This window comes from Saimiri boliviensis, chromosome 7, assembly GCF_048565385.1.
Source record: "Saimiri boliviensis isolate mSaiBol1 chromosome 7, mSaiBol1.pri, whole genome shotgun sequence".
In the NCBI taxonomy this organism is placed as follows: Eukaryota; Metazoa; Chordata; class Mammalia; order Primates; family Cebidae; genus Saimiri; species Saimiri boliviensis.
Genome location: NC_133455.1, coordinates 73,489,058 through 73,507,716, shown reverse-complemented (window position 1 = coordinate 73,507,716; position 18,659 = coordinate 73,489,058). Strand labels below are relative to the sequence as shown.

The window sequence follows — 18,659 nt, the reverse complement described above, 5'->3', positions numbered from 1 at the left end:
TCGTTCCGCGGGAGGAGGGGGCCGGGCCGCTGGAGATTCTGGAAAACTGGATCCGGAGAGGGCCTGGTTACTTGGGGTTCGGCGTGCATAGCCTTTTTTTTTTTTTTTTTTTTCCGGGTAGCTCCTTCTGGCCCAGACTGCGGCGCCCGTGGGCGTGGTAAAACAACTGTCCGGGCCTCAGTTTCCCTTCCACGTGCTTTGCGTGCTCTTGGAGCTTCCTAACTGGCTGCAGGTAGGCTAGGGGAGGGGGTAACTGACTACGCCAGGGGCCGGGGATGAAGTCCTGCGCCCTAAGCTAGCCAAGTGGTTCAAATGCGCGCTCCTGTTAGGCCTAGGCGAGGTAAGTGGCAACCTGCGCGCAACAGGAGTTTGCTGTTCTCCCGAAGTTCAGCATTAGTTTCTAGCTCTGTGGTTCAGTTTTAGTTTCTAGCTGCGTCAGACTCCTTTTTCTGTTTCCATCCCGTAACTAAAGTCAGGCTTTGCATTTGGGAAGCCCCCTCAACAGAATTCGGTCACTATTGAAGTTACGGGGGAGGTACTTTTGTTGCTCTCCCTCTGCTTGCTTTCACCTTAGGAGACCGTAAGTTCCTACTCCTCAACCAGATTGTAAAGAATGGTCAGTAGCTATGTAAAGGGAGGAACCCGATTATCCAGAATCAAGGGCGTGATTTCTGTAGCTCCTCAGCACGCCCAGACGGTTTAGGGGAGAGCGCAGAGTGCTGTTATGCAAGTTTTTGGATTGCAGCTGGAGTCTGAAAACCTGAAATCACTGCCAACTGCGTGGAAGAACAAGGAAAAAAATGTAATTTAGTTGGAAATGCTGATCTTTTCCAAATGTCATCTGTCTATTCTTCCTCAGTCCCCAGTTTTAAAATTGGAGGAGTGCTGTATAAAGTAAACAATCAAAACTTGTATTTTTTTAAGTAGTTGTTCTGTTGAAAATAAAGTGCAGTTCATACGTAATCTTGTTTTGCAATAAAAGTTCTAAGTTCTTAAAACAATTCTAGTGAACTGTACTAGTGCCCTAATCGTGATAGGAGGTTTGGTCAGGTGTTTAAGAAGCTATATTTTTAAATTATTGTGCTAATCTAAATAACTTTTGTGAATGTAGAATTGTTGGCCATCAGAAAATGTATTATTTGTGTTTTTAACGTCTTAGTTTAACAGAGTATTCGATTGATGTTTAATTTCTTATGATGGGATGTTTTATTTAGTAGTTTTTATTACAATTGAAGGAAGAGATAAGGGCTTTAACCGAAAGCAGGAAGACTTTCAATTAGTTGTGGCTAATTCTGTTCAGTTGCCTCTTGTGGAGGTCATGCTGCCTTATTCATGAAATGTGAATGGCTCTATTGACAACATATGGAACTGAACATTGAATGGCTGGAGGTGAACACTTAGGAATAATAGAGGGATGAGAAAGAGAAAATGAATACAGTGCTTCCTGGAGTGTGTTTAGAAATGCTTAGCTTATTCACGGAATCAAACTTGTATTCAATAGTTTTTCCATGTTAGGTTGTCTATTGTGGTCATGCTAGTGTGCAATACTATTTTTTTCGTGGATTTAGATGTCTAGAAAAAAAATCCGTTGCCCTTGATTAGAAGTTGGGTTGAACCAAAAGGGGTTCGATACCTACTTAAACGTTGTCTTAAAAGTAGCTGACCTAATTAGGATTTTGTTTTGCAGATAATTTGGTGGCACACTAAAAACAAATTAGAGTTTATTTGGTTAGCACAGTCTTTAATTACATTTCCACCAGCAGTAAATTGTCTCAATACTAGTCCACATTCCTTAAATGTATGTGAAAATAAGTTCCACTTGTGTCAATAAGCACTCAGTCTGTTGTCAGGAACCCCGTTGTGATCACTCATTGGACAGCTCTGTCATTCTTGTACTTCTGTGACTTTTAACCATCTTTGTAGGTGTCACCAAACCATGTGGTCTGAATTCTTTATTGTAAATATTTCTTTTGTTTGTACTTAAAGTTCTAGGGGTCTCCTCTCTCCACTTTTGTTAGGAGGAGAAAAACACGTGGAATTGAGTTTTACTTACTCTGTTATTTGGTATTTTAAAATGGGAAGCCGAAGTTTTTCATAATTAGAAAACCATCTTAAGGAGATGATTTCCGAGTTCAGATATAAGTAGAAAAATGCGTGTTTTTCTTCCCCATATCTTGCCTTCCCTTTCCTTAGGTAATCAAAATAATGAAAGTTTGTCTTTGGACTAGTTTGTGAAAGTACTTTTCAGACAAAGTTCAGTGTCTTTTTTTCATTTGTTGAATTTGCAAGTTTAAGAAAAATCTCTGCGTGTGTATTTTTCCACTTTATTTGGTTGTGATTTATTGCTATAGGAGTCCCATGTGTGAAAAGTTTGAATAGTTTGAGCTGTAAAATAATAATACTGTCTCAGTACTCCTTTTAGAAAATAACCTCTAATACTTTAATGAAAGTGGCTCTTAAAAGAGTAACTATGTGAGCGAGACTCCGTCTTTAAAAAAAAAAAAAACAAAACAAAAAGAAAACAGTAACTATGTGAAGCCCTGCTCACAACTACCATTAAAGGCAAGTTAGAGTTTATGTCTAGAGTTTGTGCTTAAACAGTTCTCAACCTAAAGAGGAATGCTTGTTAGAATGTTATTTACCTCAGAGACGGAAAAGTTGCTAAATTGCCAATGAGAATTTCCAGTATTATTAAATTCTCACTGGCATTTCAGAATTATTTGTCTTTTGTAGAAATGTTTGGGTTCTCAACAGGACTCAGGCGAAAGTCCCAAATGTAGTTTCTGCTGGTGTGACTTCTTTAGTGTTGACCTGCTATAAATCTTCTGGTCTGTACCAGAATTGGGGGTGGGGCAGGGGTAATAGTCCTTATGGTTTTCACAGCTGTTTTTCTATATTTTCCAGACTAAAACTTGAATATAGCAGGCTGATTTATGAGTCACTTTGGATCAGTGTCTTAAAACAACTACAGCCTGGCTTTTTGTTTTTCAGCTTTCCAGATTTCTGCTGAATTAGCAGCTCTGTAGGCCCCAGTGGGATTGATTAAGAAGTTGTGCTGGATTTGCGTTTAAAATTTGACTTGGAAGTCAGATTTCCAAATGCCAAAAGGAAGAAAATGATAGCACGAACCAAATGTTGCAAATTGATTATTTTCAGATATATTTATTCATTGCTAATATGTGGGAAGAGAAATGTCTGTCTAACCACATAGAAAGAGTTTGATTTTCAAGTTTTGGCCAACTGAGTTCTGGGTACATAGTTAACACTTCTGTACCTTACTACCTTTCCCATTCATTAACCCCACTACAAAAAGTTTTTGTAAAAGTTTTGTGGGGAAGATGTTCATTAATGGAACTCTAAACATGAAGAATCTGCCTTTCGTATTGAATGTTTTATGTTCTGGGTTTCAGAAAACATCGACATTGTACAACTTGAATCTGTTTTTAATGGTGTAGCAATAAAAACAATATAAGGAAGATTTAGGAAAATGTGACATCCCTTAACTGGAAAGTAATCATTTCTCAAATGTAAACTACATAAAATCTAAATTTAGGTACACTAAAAGTTTCATAGCTGTAAGTATTTAGCAGTAAAAATCATTTAAGGGTTGTTTTTTTTTTTTTTTTCCTCCTCCATATAATGTAGTTTTAACAGTACACAAAGCTCAGGAGTGGAAGTGTGTTGCAATGACTGAAATATTTAAAGTTGCCAGCTCCTGCTTCTGGATCAGAAATGAGGGATCTCCACCACGTGCACTGGTCTCTAAAGGCAGTTTCTTATTTTTTGCAGGTCTTTTGTAGGGGGAATCTTATCCCATTACTATGTAGTTGAAAAAAAATTAAGCATTCCATCTCCTTTCACAGGATTGCCCTGTGAAATAATCCTTAAAATGGAGAGCTCAGTTCTAGTTGTTTTTTTTTTAATTCTTAATTAAAAAGAAAATCACCTGTGTTAGATATTAATGCCAGATTGCTTCCCCCTTTCTTTTTAAGATCTGAAACTGAAACAATAGGAGATGCAGTTTTATGCTGGTTCAATGCTCTTTAGTTAAGTGGGTCCAAATGAGACTTTCTGTTGACTCAGGCTACCTCCCAGGTGAAAGGCTCTTTTCCTTGGTTGTTTTTTAAACCGTGTGGGAAATCTGTGACTGTCTGGGATGCTAAAAGCACACAGGTTTTGTTTGAATCCTAACGTGAGTTGCTGGGCTCACGGCTTCCTTGATGAACTCCAGATGGACTTGACCTGGGCTGTGAGGGAAAGTGTCTGGCTCCAGCCAGCGTGGTGAGCAGGCACAGCAGTGGTTGTAATTGCAGGATTTTTATAGTTTAAAGACTGTGCCAGATTTTTTTCATGTTATAACTCTACCAGAACAAATCTACTCATGTCTGTCACTGTCTGGTAGGTCTTTGGGCAAACATATTTCAAATAAAACCTTGCAGATTGTTTTTTTTTAGGTGAGAAAGAGAATCCAGGTTTATGCTCAAAACACAAACTGAAAGACTGAAAGGATATCTGATTTCTAATTGTTAACTAAGCAACCCTGTGCTTCTCTGGAGGTGATTTCTCTTTATTTTTTAGGAGGAGTATACTTATGCATATAACAAATAATTTACACTTTTCTTTAATCAACTTTAGTTATTTAAAACTTCGGTTATTTACAGATCTCCATTTTAACACTGAAAAAATCAGTAAGGGTTGAGTAACCTCTTTCAGTGGCAAGCTTTAAGCCACTATTTGTTAGCCTGGTTTTTCATCACTCTTGAGCCATTTCATTTTTATTTCACTATTCTGAAGGCATGTAATCAATATATTAACACATACTGGGAATATAACCAAGAATATTTGCTAGAATGTATTCCATATTTTGAATCTTAAATGAATTGACTTTCTAGCATCGAGTATTGTATATGTATGAGTTTATTGTTTTTAGCAGTGATGATGCTCTATGGAAATTGTTACTAAGTTAAATTGAGTTATTGAGTAAGAAGCACATTTATTTTAATGATTGAAATCTGTTCACAAGTTTCCGGTGCAATCTGCCGAACTTTGTTAGATGGTGATGTGGTTTAAATGGTATGTGACTTTACCAGATACTGAGATTTGGGGAATTTAAGAAAGCAGAGGGTTCAGATTGTTTTCTATCCTCTCAACACTCACACACAAAATAATACTTTAAATGATTTGGTGCTTTAAGGCAGAGAAATAAATATGTATGCAAAGCAATTTCTTTTTTTCTTGACTGCAGTAAGGACATCGATGCTTACATTTATGACAATAAAAAGATTTCTATAGAGGCTTTAGTTTCAGCAACCTGCCTAATTAGCTCCTTTTCATAAACCATGATGTCATCATATCAGGTTGGGAGTGGGGAGATGGGAGGGTGAAGCAGACCTGCCCTTTCACAAAAGAGCTGTTCACCGTGTGCCAAAAAACATCCCTTAAAACGTTTGTGGGCTTAAAGTATTTGAATCTGCCAGTCTCCTTAAACTAATTTTGTCCTTGGAGTTTGTATGTTTGCATTTGGCATTTTGGTTACCATCTAGTTTGTGGACAGAATAGACCAGTTATTTCTTCTGCTCTCCTTAGTGTTTATAGAGATAGCTCATAAGCCCATTTAACACTATTTGTGATTTTTAGAAATGACTTATAATTTTCTTTTTGTTTTCTCATAGGGACTTAAGTCACAACAGATTATCTTTCATCAAGGCCAGTTCCATGAGCCACCTTCAAAGCCTTCGAGAAGTGTGAGTCTTCATTATTTCGTTTTTTAAAGTTTGAGTAAAATACGTTACCCCTTATGTTATTTAACCGTAAAGATTACTTGGATTATAGTAAGTTATTCAAAACTTTTAACTTGGGAGGTATCTTGAAATAATACATAACGTTTTCACCTCTATGAATTACAGATTACCTAATCAGATTTTCTTTTTTTGGCACTTACAGGAAGCTGAACAGCAATGAATTGGCGACCATTCCAAGTCTGGGACCAGTCTCGGCAAATATTACACTTCTGACCTTGTAAGTGCATGTTAGCAGAATTCCTCATGTATGTTTGCAGGATCCTTGAGTAGGAGTTCCATAGGGACTAGCATAGGATCTTAGAAGAAAAATTTGGACATTTTCTTCAGGGTGTAATAAAGATAGACTCTTTAAATTGGTTGACTTGTTTTCTAGCCTCTAACTCTGCCATCCCTAAATTTCATGTATTCGTGTAACAACACACTGTACACTTTGCTGTTGGTGCCAAACTGGTCTTCAAGATTCAAGGAGACCAGCTTCATGTGTATCTGATCATATTCTGTAGACTAGGACTTTAATTCTGGTATTGCTCAATGGTTGGCTTGGGAACCTGTGGATTACGTATTACGTACTTCCTAGTGGAGAATGATCAGAGTTGTTTTGTGAGGAGAAATTGGAGCTGAGAATAAGCCATTGGCACATCCTGTTTAATTGTGGTACCTGAAGTGGAAATTAGAGTTCAAAGACGGCAACAGAACCAGCCTATACAGTAAAAATTAAATATGTGACTGAAGACAGCTTTGCAGGTTATTTTGCAGATACAAGTTTTCAAATGCAATTAAGGGTGTACCACGTTTTCTCTATTTTTGGTGTAGGTAATATGTATATACATGCACTTATGTAGGCTTTGGAATAATTTTGACTTTCAGCATTTAAAGGTAGCATTTAGAATACCTGTGATTTAATTGCTAAAATTTAAGTAGCTTACCACCTTAATATTAAATAATTAAAAAACATATTTAAGCTACTAATGTTAAAAAATTTTTTTCTTTAAGCAACTTAAGGAAAAAACCACCATTGTTAGTTGCTTCTGGGAAAGGTGTTGGGAGGGTTGAAATTATACAGTAAATTTCAGGAAAGCTGTTCAATTAATAGAGTGATCAGTACCCAATTGCTTACATCTGTTGATTTATAGAGGTTTGTTTTTACTGAGGGCCCAGGTCAGCTAAGTCACAAGTGTAGCCGCTGTGTCTGCTTTCCTCTGTTTGAATAAGAGCTAAGTGACATTTGATACTGATGTGGTTTTTCCTAAGATCAGAAACAGAAAGGAATGAAAGAAAAAGCAGTTGGTATTTGACAAATAAACACCGTATTTAAAAAACATTTTTTATGCTAGCATAAATACCTTTTTTCTTTGTCTTTTACAATTGCTTAAAATGTTAGAATCAAAATGGAGAACCTCCTGGCTTTGGTATCGTAAACATCTTCAGCTACTCTTGTTTGACCAAGGTGGGCTTTTTAAATTCCACTTTGCTCTTGCTGTCCTCACACTGCCTGTTGGCAGATTCTGTCAGTATGTTTAAGAGAGCTTGAGGGTCATGGCATACTTCATGGCTGAGAGGATTCGCAGTGCAGTTTGGAAATCCGGGTGGGACAGGACAAGCAGTCTACTCTTTGGCATGGTATAGCATTGAGAGCGTTAAGAACTTGTGAGGAAGTGAGAAATTACAAGTAACCTAGTGTTTTACACTTTAAAGTTATAACCTGTAATTAGAAAGCTTGCTAGAATGACCTCGCAAAAGTTAGAAATTTGTGCTCCTTCAACATTTGTCCTTATCTCCATATTGCTTTTGTGTTTCACTTTAACGAGTGCTGGGTGTGAAATCACCCTGAGTAATCTCACTTTCTTTCTCCTTGATGTGTTATAGTACCTCTGGTTAGTGATTGCTTTGTTCCTCTCACATAATGATACATCCAAAGTGTTACCTAGGTTACATGGACTCTGGGAAGAGTAATTTATATCATAGGCCTGATAATTCAATGTGGAGAGTAAAAACGTGTTTTTATGCCTAAGATATATCCTGACAAATTTACCTCTCTGGTTGTTTTTATCTACATAAGTTTTGGTTCCGCCTGAGGCTTCATTGGATATTGTAATACACAGTCATTGTTTCTCAAGCACTTTAAATTTCTGTGTTGTGTGGAGTAAAACATTTTCTTTTATGTAGAAGCATGTGAAAATAATCAAAGCTAAAAATTAGTTCTGAAATAACTTTTTGAGATAAAAAAAATCTGTTGAATTGTGTAACATGATACAGATTGAAAACTTGCTGTACACCACAATTAAATCTCGTATCTTTTAAAGTAGTTTTTAGAATGATTTGACTTTCTTCTTCTTCTTCTTCTTATTTTGAGATGGAGTCTCGCTTTTTCACCAGGCTGGAGTGCAGTGGTGCGGCGATCTTGGCTCACTGCAACCTCTGCCTCCCGGGTTCAGGCGATTCTTCTGCCTCAGCCTTCCAAGTAACTGGAACTACAGGCACACACCACCACATGCAGCTAATTTTTCTATTTTTAGTAGAGACAGGGTTTCACCATATTGGCCAGGATGGTCTCCATCTTTTGACCTCGTGATCCGCCCTCCTCAGCCTCCCAAAGTGCTGGGATTATAGGCATGAGCCACTGTGTCTGGCTGACTTTCATATTACTAAGAGTTTTTTTGTGGTTTTTTGTTTGTGTCTTTTACATTTTGCAGAGGAAAACATTTTTATGAGTTATTTGCACAGGTTAAATAGTTTGAAAACTTGTGTTTAAATAAAATGAGTAATTAGTTGAAGTCTTAACCATAGGATTTAATTTTACTGCTCCATACTGTTTCTATTCTATGCCATGACGACACCTCCCAGCTGGAGGGGCTGCATGCGGAGAAGACTGTCCTGATGAGAACTTTGTCTTCTCGTAGTTATAGGAGCCAGGAGCTGATAATTAGATCAAAGGGTAGAGATGAATTCAGTTAGGGACCTGAATTCATAATAACAGGGAATCTGGGATGATGTCAATCTGGGATAATGCTCCATTAACAAAGCTCATCTCTAACCTTTTTAGGAACCTTTTAGCATGTAGAAGACTCAAATAGACATGCTTTCCTTTGAATCCCACACAGAACTAGCTGAGAAGTCAACCCGTGTGTTAGGGGCAAGGCATGACTTGTGTTTTTTAAATTTTTCTCTCACAATATGCTAGCTATAGCAGGATGACATATTTTTTCAAAAGTAGAATGATCTTTGGAATGAACATATCTTAGAGTAAAACTCTATTGACCTAGCTTACATAAGGGAGTTGATTTTTATGAATATACAGATTCTGGCATTGTGTGATGTGGAATGACCTGCTCAAGCATTGGACGTGATTGAAACCTGTGCTACGGGTTAGGGAAGTTTGAATCCGTGAGTTCTACAACATTGTTGAAGAAAAGAACCTTGTTGGTTATGAAGTAGAGCTAGTTGTGATGCTAATGGTTTATATAATATTTCCTGGCATGCAGATGCTTGCCTGGTGAGTCCCAGGGTTGAAGAGTCTTAGGTCAGTGATTGTCAAAGAGGCACCTAGGGTACTTGTTAAAAATGTAGATTCTCAGACACTATCCCTACAGATTCTAAATTAGTAGATTTCGGTGGGACTCAAGAGTATCCCTTTTAACATATTCAATATTCTAATCAGATATTCCATAAATATTTCTAGAATTACTGCTAAGGGCCAGTCTCATAATCAAGTAAACCTTTTCTCTTTTTTTCTTATCTCAAAAGTAGAGCATTTCTTCTTAGTCCATCATTGTCTTTATAGTCCATCATTATCTTTCCAGAGATGACATTGTCATCATTCCAGAGAAGTTATTATAAATACTGGTTACCTTTGCTGGCAGGACACCAAAACGTGGACTTACCAGTAGAAAGCCATTCAAGATATGTAAAGCAGAGTGACCTGATCATATCTGCTATTTGAACATGTCACACTGGCTTTCGTGTGGCACATCCCCTGAGGGTAGCAGGAGGATGGTTTAGAGGGGCAGATAATTAGATCATGTGATAATTGAGAAGCCACGGTGGCCTGTTCTCCAGTGAAGTCACGTCATTAGAATAGTGGTTAAAAGTAAAGCTCAGGTCAGGTGGCCTGAAGTTAACTGCTGGTTTGTAACCTTGGGCAAGTTACTGACTGACTGTGTTTCCTCATCTCTGAAATGAGAATAATACTGGTGTCTATCTCACAGAATTGCTGTGAGATGTAGAGAATACAGGTAAAGCTGTCTTGCATGTACTGAGTGCTCAGTGAATGTGAGCTGTGATAAGGATGACGATTCATTCACCTGAATTTATTGAGTATCTGCTATGTACCAAGCCCTCCTTTAAGTGCTAGGGCACCCCAGTGAAAAAGCATACAAACTCCCTCTTATCCTGAGGCTTCCATTCTAGTGAGGACAGAAAAATAAATAAGTAAATTCACATCAAAAGATAACACTAGTTCATAATCAATGCTGTAAAGGAAAAGAGAATGAGGAGATTAGAGAGCTCCGGCAGTTGTTCTTGAGCATGGTCAGGAAAGGCTCCTATTTACCAAATCCTGCTCTATGCCGGATGCTCTTCTAAGGTTAGGATTCAGAAAGCAGACAGGAATCCCTGCCCTCATAGAGCTGACCTTCTCGTAGAAGGAGAAACACAAAAAATAAATAAGAGATATGGTCAGAGGGGTTACGTGCTGGGGAGAAGCAGTAGGGAAGAGGTGTCGGGACAGTGTGGGCAAAGAGGGGTTTTGCAGTTTTAAATGGGGCTGTAGGGAAAGGGCCACGGGAGGAAGATACCAGAATCAGGGACTGAGGGTGAGGGAGGTAGTTGTGTGTGTGTCTGGGGATATTGGGTCATCTTGCTAAGCCTTCCCTGCCACATTCAGGCCCATCCCACCTAGTATATCCAACTTACACATTAATGAAATAATTTTGTTTCTATTTTTCTCCTCTGCTGAATTTTGAGGCCTCTATAGCTAACTCTTCTTTACCCTAGCATTTAATGTAGGTATATGGCATAAGTTAGTGTTTAATTAATGTGTGAATTAAGTAATATTCATGGAGTAACCACATGCCATAGTAAACATAATTCAGACAGATCTCCTTCTAGCCATTTAGTTTAAACCAGTGGCTAAAGATTTACATTGGCAATAGCATACCTGTGTTTTACTTAACTTGTGTTCAGTTATGCACACTTGAGAAAATAATAAATTCTGACAATAGCAATAATAATTAAAAGGAAAAAAAAGGACAAGAGAAGTAATTTAACACAAGGATTCAGCTCACCACTCTAGCCAGTGAGTGCATGCCTGCCCTAGAGTATGTATGAGGTGGGAAATAAAAGCTCCCTTTCCCATATGCCTTTTTTTTTTTTTTTTTTTTTTTTTTGAGACAGACTCTTGCTCTGTCACTAGGCTGTGGTGCAATGGCATGATTTTTGCTCACTGCAACTCTGCCTCCTGGGTTCCAGCAATTATCTGCCTCAGCCTCCCGAGTAGCTGGGATTACAGGCGCCCACCACTGCACTTGGCTCATTTTTGTATTTTTAGTAGAGATGGGGTTTCACCATCTTGGCCAGGCTGGTATTGAACTCCTGACCTCGTGATCCACCGCCTTGGCCTCCCAAAGTGCTGGGATTATAGGCGTGAGCCACCGCGCCCGGCCTCCCGTATGCCTCTCTGAGTGTGAATATCTCAGCTCACTGAGGGTGACTTTGGTGTTCAGAGATACAGTTTTTTTCATAGCCCCTGTGCCCTTCACACTTCTGAACTACTTTAACAGACCCTGAACTAGAAATTTAAAATGCAAAACAATAATGACAAAACCCTCCTCTTCCCAGATCGATCTGTTCCCACCCTGAAGGAAAACTGCCCGTGGTAGGTTCATTGAGAGAGGAAGACTGTCTACATAAAGTACCTTGCAGGTGTCATAAGAGATCTTCAGGGGTGTGATCATGATACATGTTTCCCCCATCTGCTGGCTTGGAACCTACTGCTGTGAGATGTGGTTCCACTGCATCAGAAATCCTTCTATATTGGAGATACTCTGGGGATGCTGGACAGTCATGCCCATCGCTGTGCTACAGAGATGAATACTGGCTGGTGGGGAGTATTGGCAATTTGCATGGCATGAACTATAGTTATTGTAGAATCCCAAGGATGATGATTTGTCTTTTCCAGTTTTGAAGCTTCTACAGGCACAGCATGTGTAGTCTCTAATGGCATGGTCACACATCTCCTTCTAGGGTCGGACTTCTATCTTAGTGAGCTCTCAGTCCCCTTAGCCCACTACAGTCTCAGATACATAGAAAGTGCCCATTAAGAATCAAGTAGATTGGCTGGGCACGGTGGTTCACATCTAATCCCAGCACGTTGGGAGGCCCAGGCAGGCGGATCATGAGGTCAGGAGATCAAGACCATCCTGGCTAACATGGTGAAAACCCATCCCTACTAAAAATATAAAAAATTAGCCAGGCATGGTGATACGCTCCTGTAATCCCAGCGACTCGGGAGGCTGAGGCAGGAGAATCTCTTGAACTTGGGAGGCAGAGGTTACAGTGAGCCGAGATCACCCCACTGCACTCCAGCCTGGGCGACAGAGCAAGACTCTGTCTCAAAAAAAAAAAAAAAAAAAAGATTGAGTAGACAAGAGAAATCATGGCCCTTATACAGTGGAAGAGAGACCTGAGCTGGGAATTGGGACTCAGTCGCACGAGTTTTCGTCTCGTCTCACACTACTAACCTGTCTGACCTTAGGCAGACTTAATTAACTTTTCTTTGTTTATCTGTGAAAACAGTCTAAGATGTCTGCCCATCTCTCTCCCATGGTTCCGGTAAAGGATCAAATGGCATAATGTACATGAAAGAGTTCTGGAAGTGTGAGCGGCAGCAGCTGCTGCTTTTGCATTGCGGTGGGCTTGGCAGAGGAGCAGAGACTGGAGGCAGTGGGCCAAAGTGGATTCTTGAGTGGGAGGGTCACGGGAGGAATGCAGGATTTAGAAACATTATCCTGCCAGCACGAGGTGAGGGAAGGAAAAAGCACTTTGCTTTGGGGGTGAATTTTAGGAAAACGTCTACTCTCTTCAAATAGTTCTAAAATTTGATGGGTACTCAATTATAAATAATAACAATATTTGTACCCTGAGGGCTTGTGTCTCTATAAGGTGAATTTCAAGCTCATCAGAATGCCTGGCAACAATGCCTGCTGTGTGCTAAGTGCTAGGGAGCAAAGAAAAATAGGATTTGGCCTCCACTTTCAAGGTGCTCTGAACAAGAGAGAAGACAGACACTAAAGATACAGCAGAAGCCGGGTGTGTCCGGGACAGTGGAGTATACCCGTGCCTGTGCCTGAACATGGGTGTCAGGATGTGTGGAGCGTGAGGGGAAGTGAGGTGGAGAAGGAAGGAAGCTTGTGTGAGTTGGTAAGGATCAGCTCAGGAAGCCTCTTCCATGCTTGGGTGGTTTGCGTGTTTGGTGAGTCATTGAAGACTTTTTTTTTTTAAGCAGGGGAATAAAATGACTACAGTTAAGCACAGAATCTGCTTTTCTCTTTTTCTTTGATAGTCATTAAAGAAAAAGTCATTCATTTTCATTCATTAAAGTCATTTCATTGTCAAAATCAAGTGGATAAAAACAGATACGGCCTTGATAATAAATAATTACGGTTTGCCAATTGCCTCTTATCCATTGACCCCTGGAGCTGTTAGTGATCTGAGCCCTCCTGTGTGTTAGGCCCACATCTCTTTCTTATAAAGGGAAGCTGGCCATGAGGCGGGAGTCATAGGAGCGTTGGCTTATGAATGATGAATAGGGTAGAGTTGGCCCTAGTGATCACAAATCAGATCTGCAATATTCTGCTATTTATGTACGGAACCCAGCACCATAATAAGTGAGAATTTCATTCATAAGCATGCATTCCTCATTACATTCCAAAAATCAGACCAGTAAGTAAACAAGTTTGGGAAACAGTTATTTGAGAGACTGTTGCTTGGGTGCATGGCACAGAGTTTATTTAATCCATCAAACTCAACATAACTTTAAAGTAATATTGATATTTTAATATGCTCTCAATGTAGAGGTAAAGTTGCGAAGAGGAAGGCAAGTGTTAAATGTATTTGCGAACTTCTCGTGGTAGGGTAGCCACTTGTCCACATCAAGTGATGATATCTCTTAATAATGTTCAGTAGAGCTCAAATAGTTACTTTTTATAAAAAACAAAACTTTTATAACTCAGTATTTGGAAAGTGGTCATCAGTTTCTCTTATTAATCATGGAAGTTGAGGAGAAGCTTTAGCCACAATTAGAAGTTAAGTTTCTGGGGAAATTGGAGAGTTTTGCTTTGATTAAGTGGACAGAAACCGTATCCCATCCTTACAACTGAGTGTAGAGAAACCCATTGAATTTGACCGGCTTTACTGCCAAATTTATCCAGAGCGTGTGCTGTGCTGATGCAGATGAATGGGCTGTTTTCTTCAGATGTAAAGGACCATCATTGTGTTAGAGGTTGTCCTAGTCTGTTTTTCTGTTGCTTATAACAGAAAACCTGAAACCTATGCAGAAACCTATATAGAATACTCGCAAACGTCTTTAATTTATAAAGAAAAGAAATTTATTTCATATTACTGTGGCGGCTGAGAAGTCCAAGGTTGATGGGCCTCATTTGGTGAGAGCTTGTTGCTGCTGAAGACTCTGCAGAGTCCCTAAGCCGTGTAGGGCATTATGTGTCAAGGGGGCCTGAGCATGCTAGCTCAGGTCTCTCTTCCTCTTATAAAGCTATTAGTCGCATTCTGTGATAACTCATTAATCTATTAACCCATGAATTCATGGATGGACTAACCCGTTCATGATGCAGTCCCCTCTTAAAGGCCCTATCAGTAGGACCACACGGAGCATTACATTTCAACATGAGTTTTGGAGAGGACAGAAATTAAAACCACAGCAGGGGACTGCAGCCTTCACCAGTACATGCAAACCAGATATTATGTTTAATGGAAATAAACTCATGAAGCTCAAGTCTTACAAAATAAACACATAAACATCTTAATATGATAAGTTGTAATCTTTTATTGGATTTTAAAATGTTTATAGATGACTTACACATAAAAGAGAGTTTACTATACACAGAGCTGTATTTGTAACAAACACTGTAAGTTTATCTTCACGTTTAACTATAAGCTGGTCCCCAGAATTCATGGTTGCTAGGTTTTTGAATTCTCAATTTAGAATGACTGTATTTAACACATAAATTTGTGATTGTTGCCTGGTTCTTTAAATCCTTTAGCAGTTCCCATTGCTCTTAGGTGAGCAGACAAATCTTTCTCAAGACATGTAATGCTCTGCATGACCTGCATCCTTTTGGCCCATTGAGCCATCTCTGGATTCACTCCTCAGTTCTCCAAATGTGCCAAGTTGTTCCAGCCCTGGGTTCTTTTGCATATGCATTTCCCTGCTGCCTAGAACACTTACCCTCCCTACACTCTTTTTAACTCGGACTCTTAGGTTTCCCCTTACACATTTTTATATCTCCTTTATTATAATGTCTGCTTTATCATATAATAAATTGTATTTTTTACTCATCTATCTGTCATTCTTTAAAATGTTTCACCCACCAAAATGAAATTTTGCAGCAGCTGAGATCATGTCTGTTCGTTTCCCCATTGCAGCCCTGGCATGTAGCACAGTGCCTGGCACATGGTGGATTCTCAGTACATGTTTGTTGGATGAATGAATGGATGGTTTAGTCTAGGTTAATATATATGGGTAACTTTGCTCTTCCTGCCTTTCCATTGTGTTCCTTAATAAGACTTGGTTTTTCCAAGATTTGACAATGACCCATTTTGGGCAGCCTTTCTGTGGTGTTTCTTGAAGCCCATAAAATTCATCCCCATGTACTTGACTTGACTTTTCAGTATAGCTTGCCACAAAAACTCTTGTGTTACCAATTTTTATCCTGAACCTACACCATTCTCATGCCCTTTCTCACCTTCACTCTATTAATAGCCATTTCAGTTGGTGCTTTAAAGTATCAGGTACAACTTCGACCAAGAGACGTCTCTGTGCCAAAAGGTGACTTGTTCTACCAAGAGAGACAAGACAAGAAAGCTACAGCCAGTTTCTTTCCATGATTAGGATGGCAAGATTCAACATGTGTCAGTCTCTATCCTGGCCTAGTTATTTTTCCTGGTTCTCTTCCTTTTTTGGTTTCTCAAGTGTCTTCTATAGGGCAGAGGTTCAGGGCCCTAGTTTGACGGAGAGACCAAAACAATGAAACACAGCTCTGGTAGTACCACCTACTCTCTCTTTGGCTGAAAGTTGCTTAAGTACTAAATTTTAAACATGAAAGAAAAGGCAATTATAAATATAAACACCTCCTTTCTAATACTTAAAATCACCTGCCTGCTGTCTCCCTGTCTCTCATATAGCTTTATCTAGCAGCTGGAGCAGTCTGTGGAGTGAGGTGGAAGGCAAAATGAAATGTTAAGGTAATATTCATGCTGCAGGTATCATACAGCATGGGATAAACGTGGCATACTTCCACTGTCAGTTTTACCATGCATGAGCTATTTTAACCATTTTTAAAATAAGAAATTATAAAATAGAATCAAAATGAGCATTTATTTTTTTTAAAGAATAAGATGTTTTGTGATCCCACATGAGGTATCAACCTAGGATAGAGGACAGTTCTTCGAAGATGAGTGGATGTTTACAGACTCAGGGAAGTAGTCGATTAATTGTATAAATCTCTCTTTTTCTTATTCTCCCCTGGCCTTTCTTAACTTCCCCAATATAGTCCCCTTGTATATTTTAAAGAAAGGGTGAAAGTTGTTAGGAACAGCTTGCTGTATTACATAACTGATTATAACCCATTTGTTGATAGTTTAGTGTGCCGTTATATAATTCTAGTAACTTGGAATCGGAAGAGACATTTTTCTCTATGGAAAAATCCATGGAAGGGAGGTTGTCTGACCTCCCTCTCCTTCATCACTTGTAAGAACAAAAGCTCATTCCTGGTGAACAGCCTTTCCATAGTGACTAATTCTAATTGCTAGGACTTTTTATACATTAAGCAGAGCTCTACCCTTCCTCATCTTCTACCTGTTGTCATAACTCTGCGTGCTGGAGAGAACAACTTATCTTTTCTGCATAATTCTTAATTATGCAGAATAATTACTCTTAATTATAATTAATAATTATTCATAATTCTCTTTTCTGTATAAGTCTTAAAATATAAGATTTTCTTAAAGCCTTCCCTTCTCCTGGCTCATAATTCTCATTCCCATTTCTTGTATAGCATGGGTATAGACAAGTTCTGTCCAATGGGACTTTCTTCAATGATGGAAATGTTCTGTATCTGTGCTATACATGGTGGTAGGCACTAGACAAGTGAATATTGAACCCTTGAAATGTGGCTAGTGTGACCTAGGTTTTGAATTTTTAGTGTAAATTTAAATAGCCGCTCATAACTAGTGGCTGTTATACTAGAAAATGCAGGTCTAGAGGCTTAAAATCCTCCCCACCACATACCTTTCTGTCCTGACAGTAGAAACATAATGCCCAGAGCGAGATATCTGAGATGTGGTCTGACTTTTACAGAATATGGTGGGGCCACCTCTCAACCAGAGTACTGGACATTAATGAAGCTTAACATTATAGTAGCATTTTGAACACCATGTTATGTTATTGGCTCATACTGAGTTTGTCGTCAGCTGATGTCACTGAGCTTGTTGTCACTTCTCATAAGAATTGCTTTGAAACAGGCCTTGTAAAAAATGCTTGATTAAGGCCGAGCGTGGTGGCTCATGCCTATAATCCCAGCACTTTGGGAGGCCGAGGCATGTGGATCACGAGGTCAAGAGATCAAGACCATCCTGGTAAACAAGGTGAAACCCCATCTCTACTAAAAATACAAAAATTAACTGGGCATGGTGGTGTGCGCCTGTAGTCCCAGCTACTCAGGAGGCTGAGGCAAGAGAATTGCCTGAACCCAGGAGGCGGAGGTTACGGTGAGCCAAGATCGTGCCATTGCACTCCAGCCTGGGTAACAACAGCGAAACTCTGTCTCAAAAAAAAGCCTTGATTAAAAATCCAAAACACTGCCTTATCCCAGCTCAATTCTCATCTTGCTTTTTGAGCATTATTTTAGTGCGTTGAGAGGTTTGGATCACAATTCATCTAATACATGAATTACACTTTTAGTTCTGTGGCATTTGCACTTGATCATTCACGTCTCTATGTTCACACAAATGTCGACAGCATAGGGTCACAGTAGCTGCCACTAGCTGTTTCCCTAAAGGTTAATGTCAGTCTGAATAAAAACAAAGGATGTGAACTCACCTGTCTGTATGATAATTGTCACCACATTTTCTATGTCTTATTCACAAGGACAAGATAAATACTTGGGTGAAGTAAAGCCACTCTGTGTCTGCATTCTAGTCCATTGGTCTGTGAACCATACCTATCAGGTAATTTAACTGGATGTGTTTATATAGAATCGGTCATCTGTATGATAACTGATGCAGTGTTTTCTACTATCATCTGAAGTGAAAATTCTTTATGTAGGCTAATTTTAAAAATATACAAATCTAAGCTGATTTTTTTTTCCTGTAAAACAGACTACAGTTTATAATGGTTTTATTTTGGTCTTTAGAGAAAACCTGTTTTTAGTCACTGACTATCTGTTGAAGACTTGCTATTAAGCACGATGGCCTGAGTGCATTTATTTCACTCTGCTCTTTCCCACAGTCCCTTTAAAATAAAAGTAAAGGAGTAAAAAGCGTATACCAACAGGAGCAAAGAGAAAATAGAGAACACGAATAGAGGATACAGTCCAAATGAAAGATGCCATACAAATTTTGCAAGCAAAT

At 39.1% G+C, this 18,659-nt stretch overlaps 1 protein-coding gene across 2 annotated transcripts in view; it reads left to right on the top strand.

Annotated features, from left to right (window-relative positions):
• LRIG3 (leucine rich repeats and immunoglobulin like domains 3) overlaps positions 1-18,659 on the top strand; it is a 50,681-nt gene that overhangs the window by 565 nt on the left and 31,457 nt on the right. The window contains exons 1-3 of one of the 2 annotated variants that reach the window (XM_074402816.1): positions 71-232; positions 5,673-5,744; positions 5,944-6,018. In XM_074402816.1, coding sequence (XP_074258917.1) covers positions 5,716-5,744; positions 5,944-6,018 — 104 coding nt within the window. In that variant the 5' untranslated portion in view covers positions 71-232; positions 5,673-5,715. Of the gene's footprint in view, positions 1-70; positions 233-5,672; positions 5,745-5,943; positions 6,019-18,659 lie in introns of those variants that run through there. The other variant, XM_010337260.3, reaches the window with a different exon arrangement.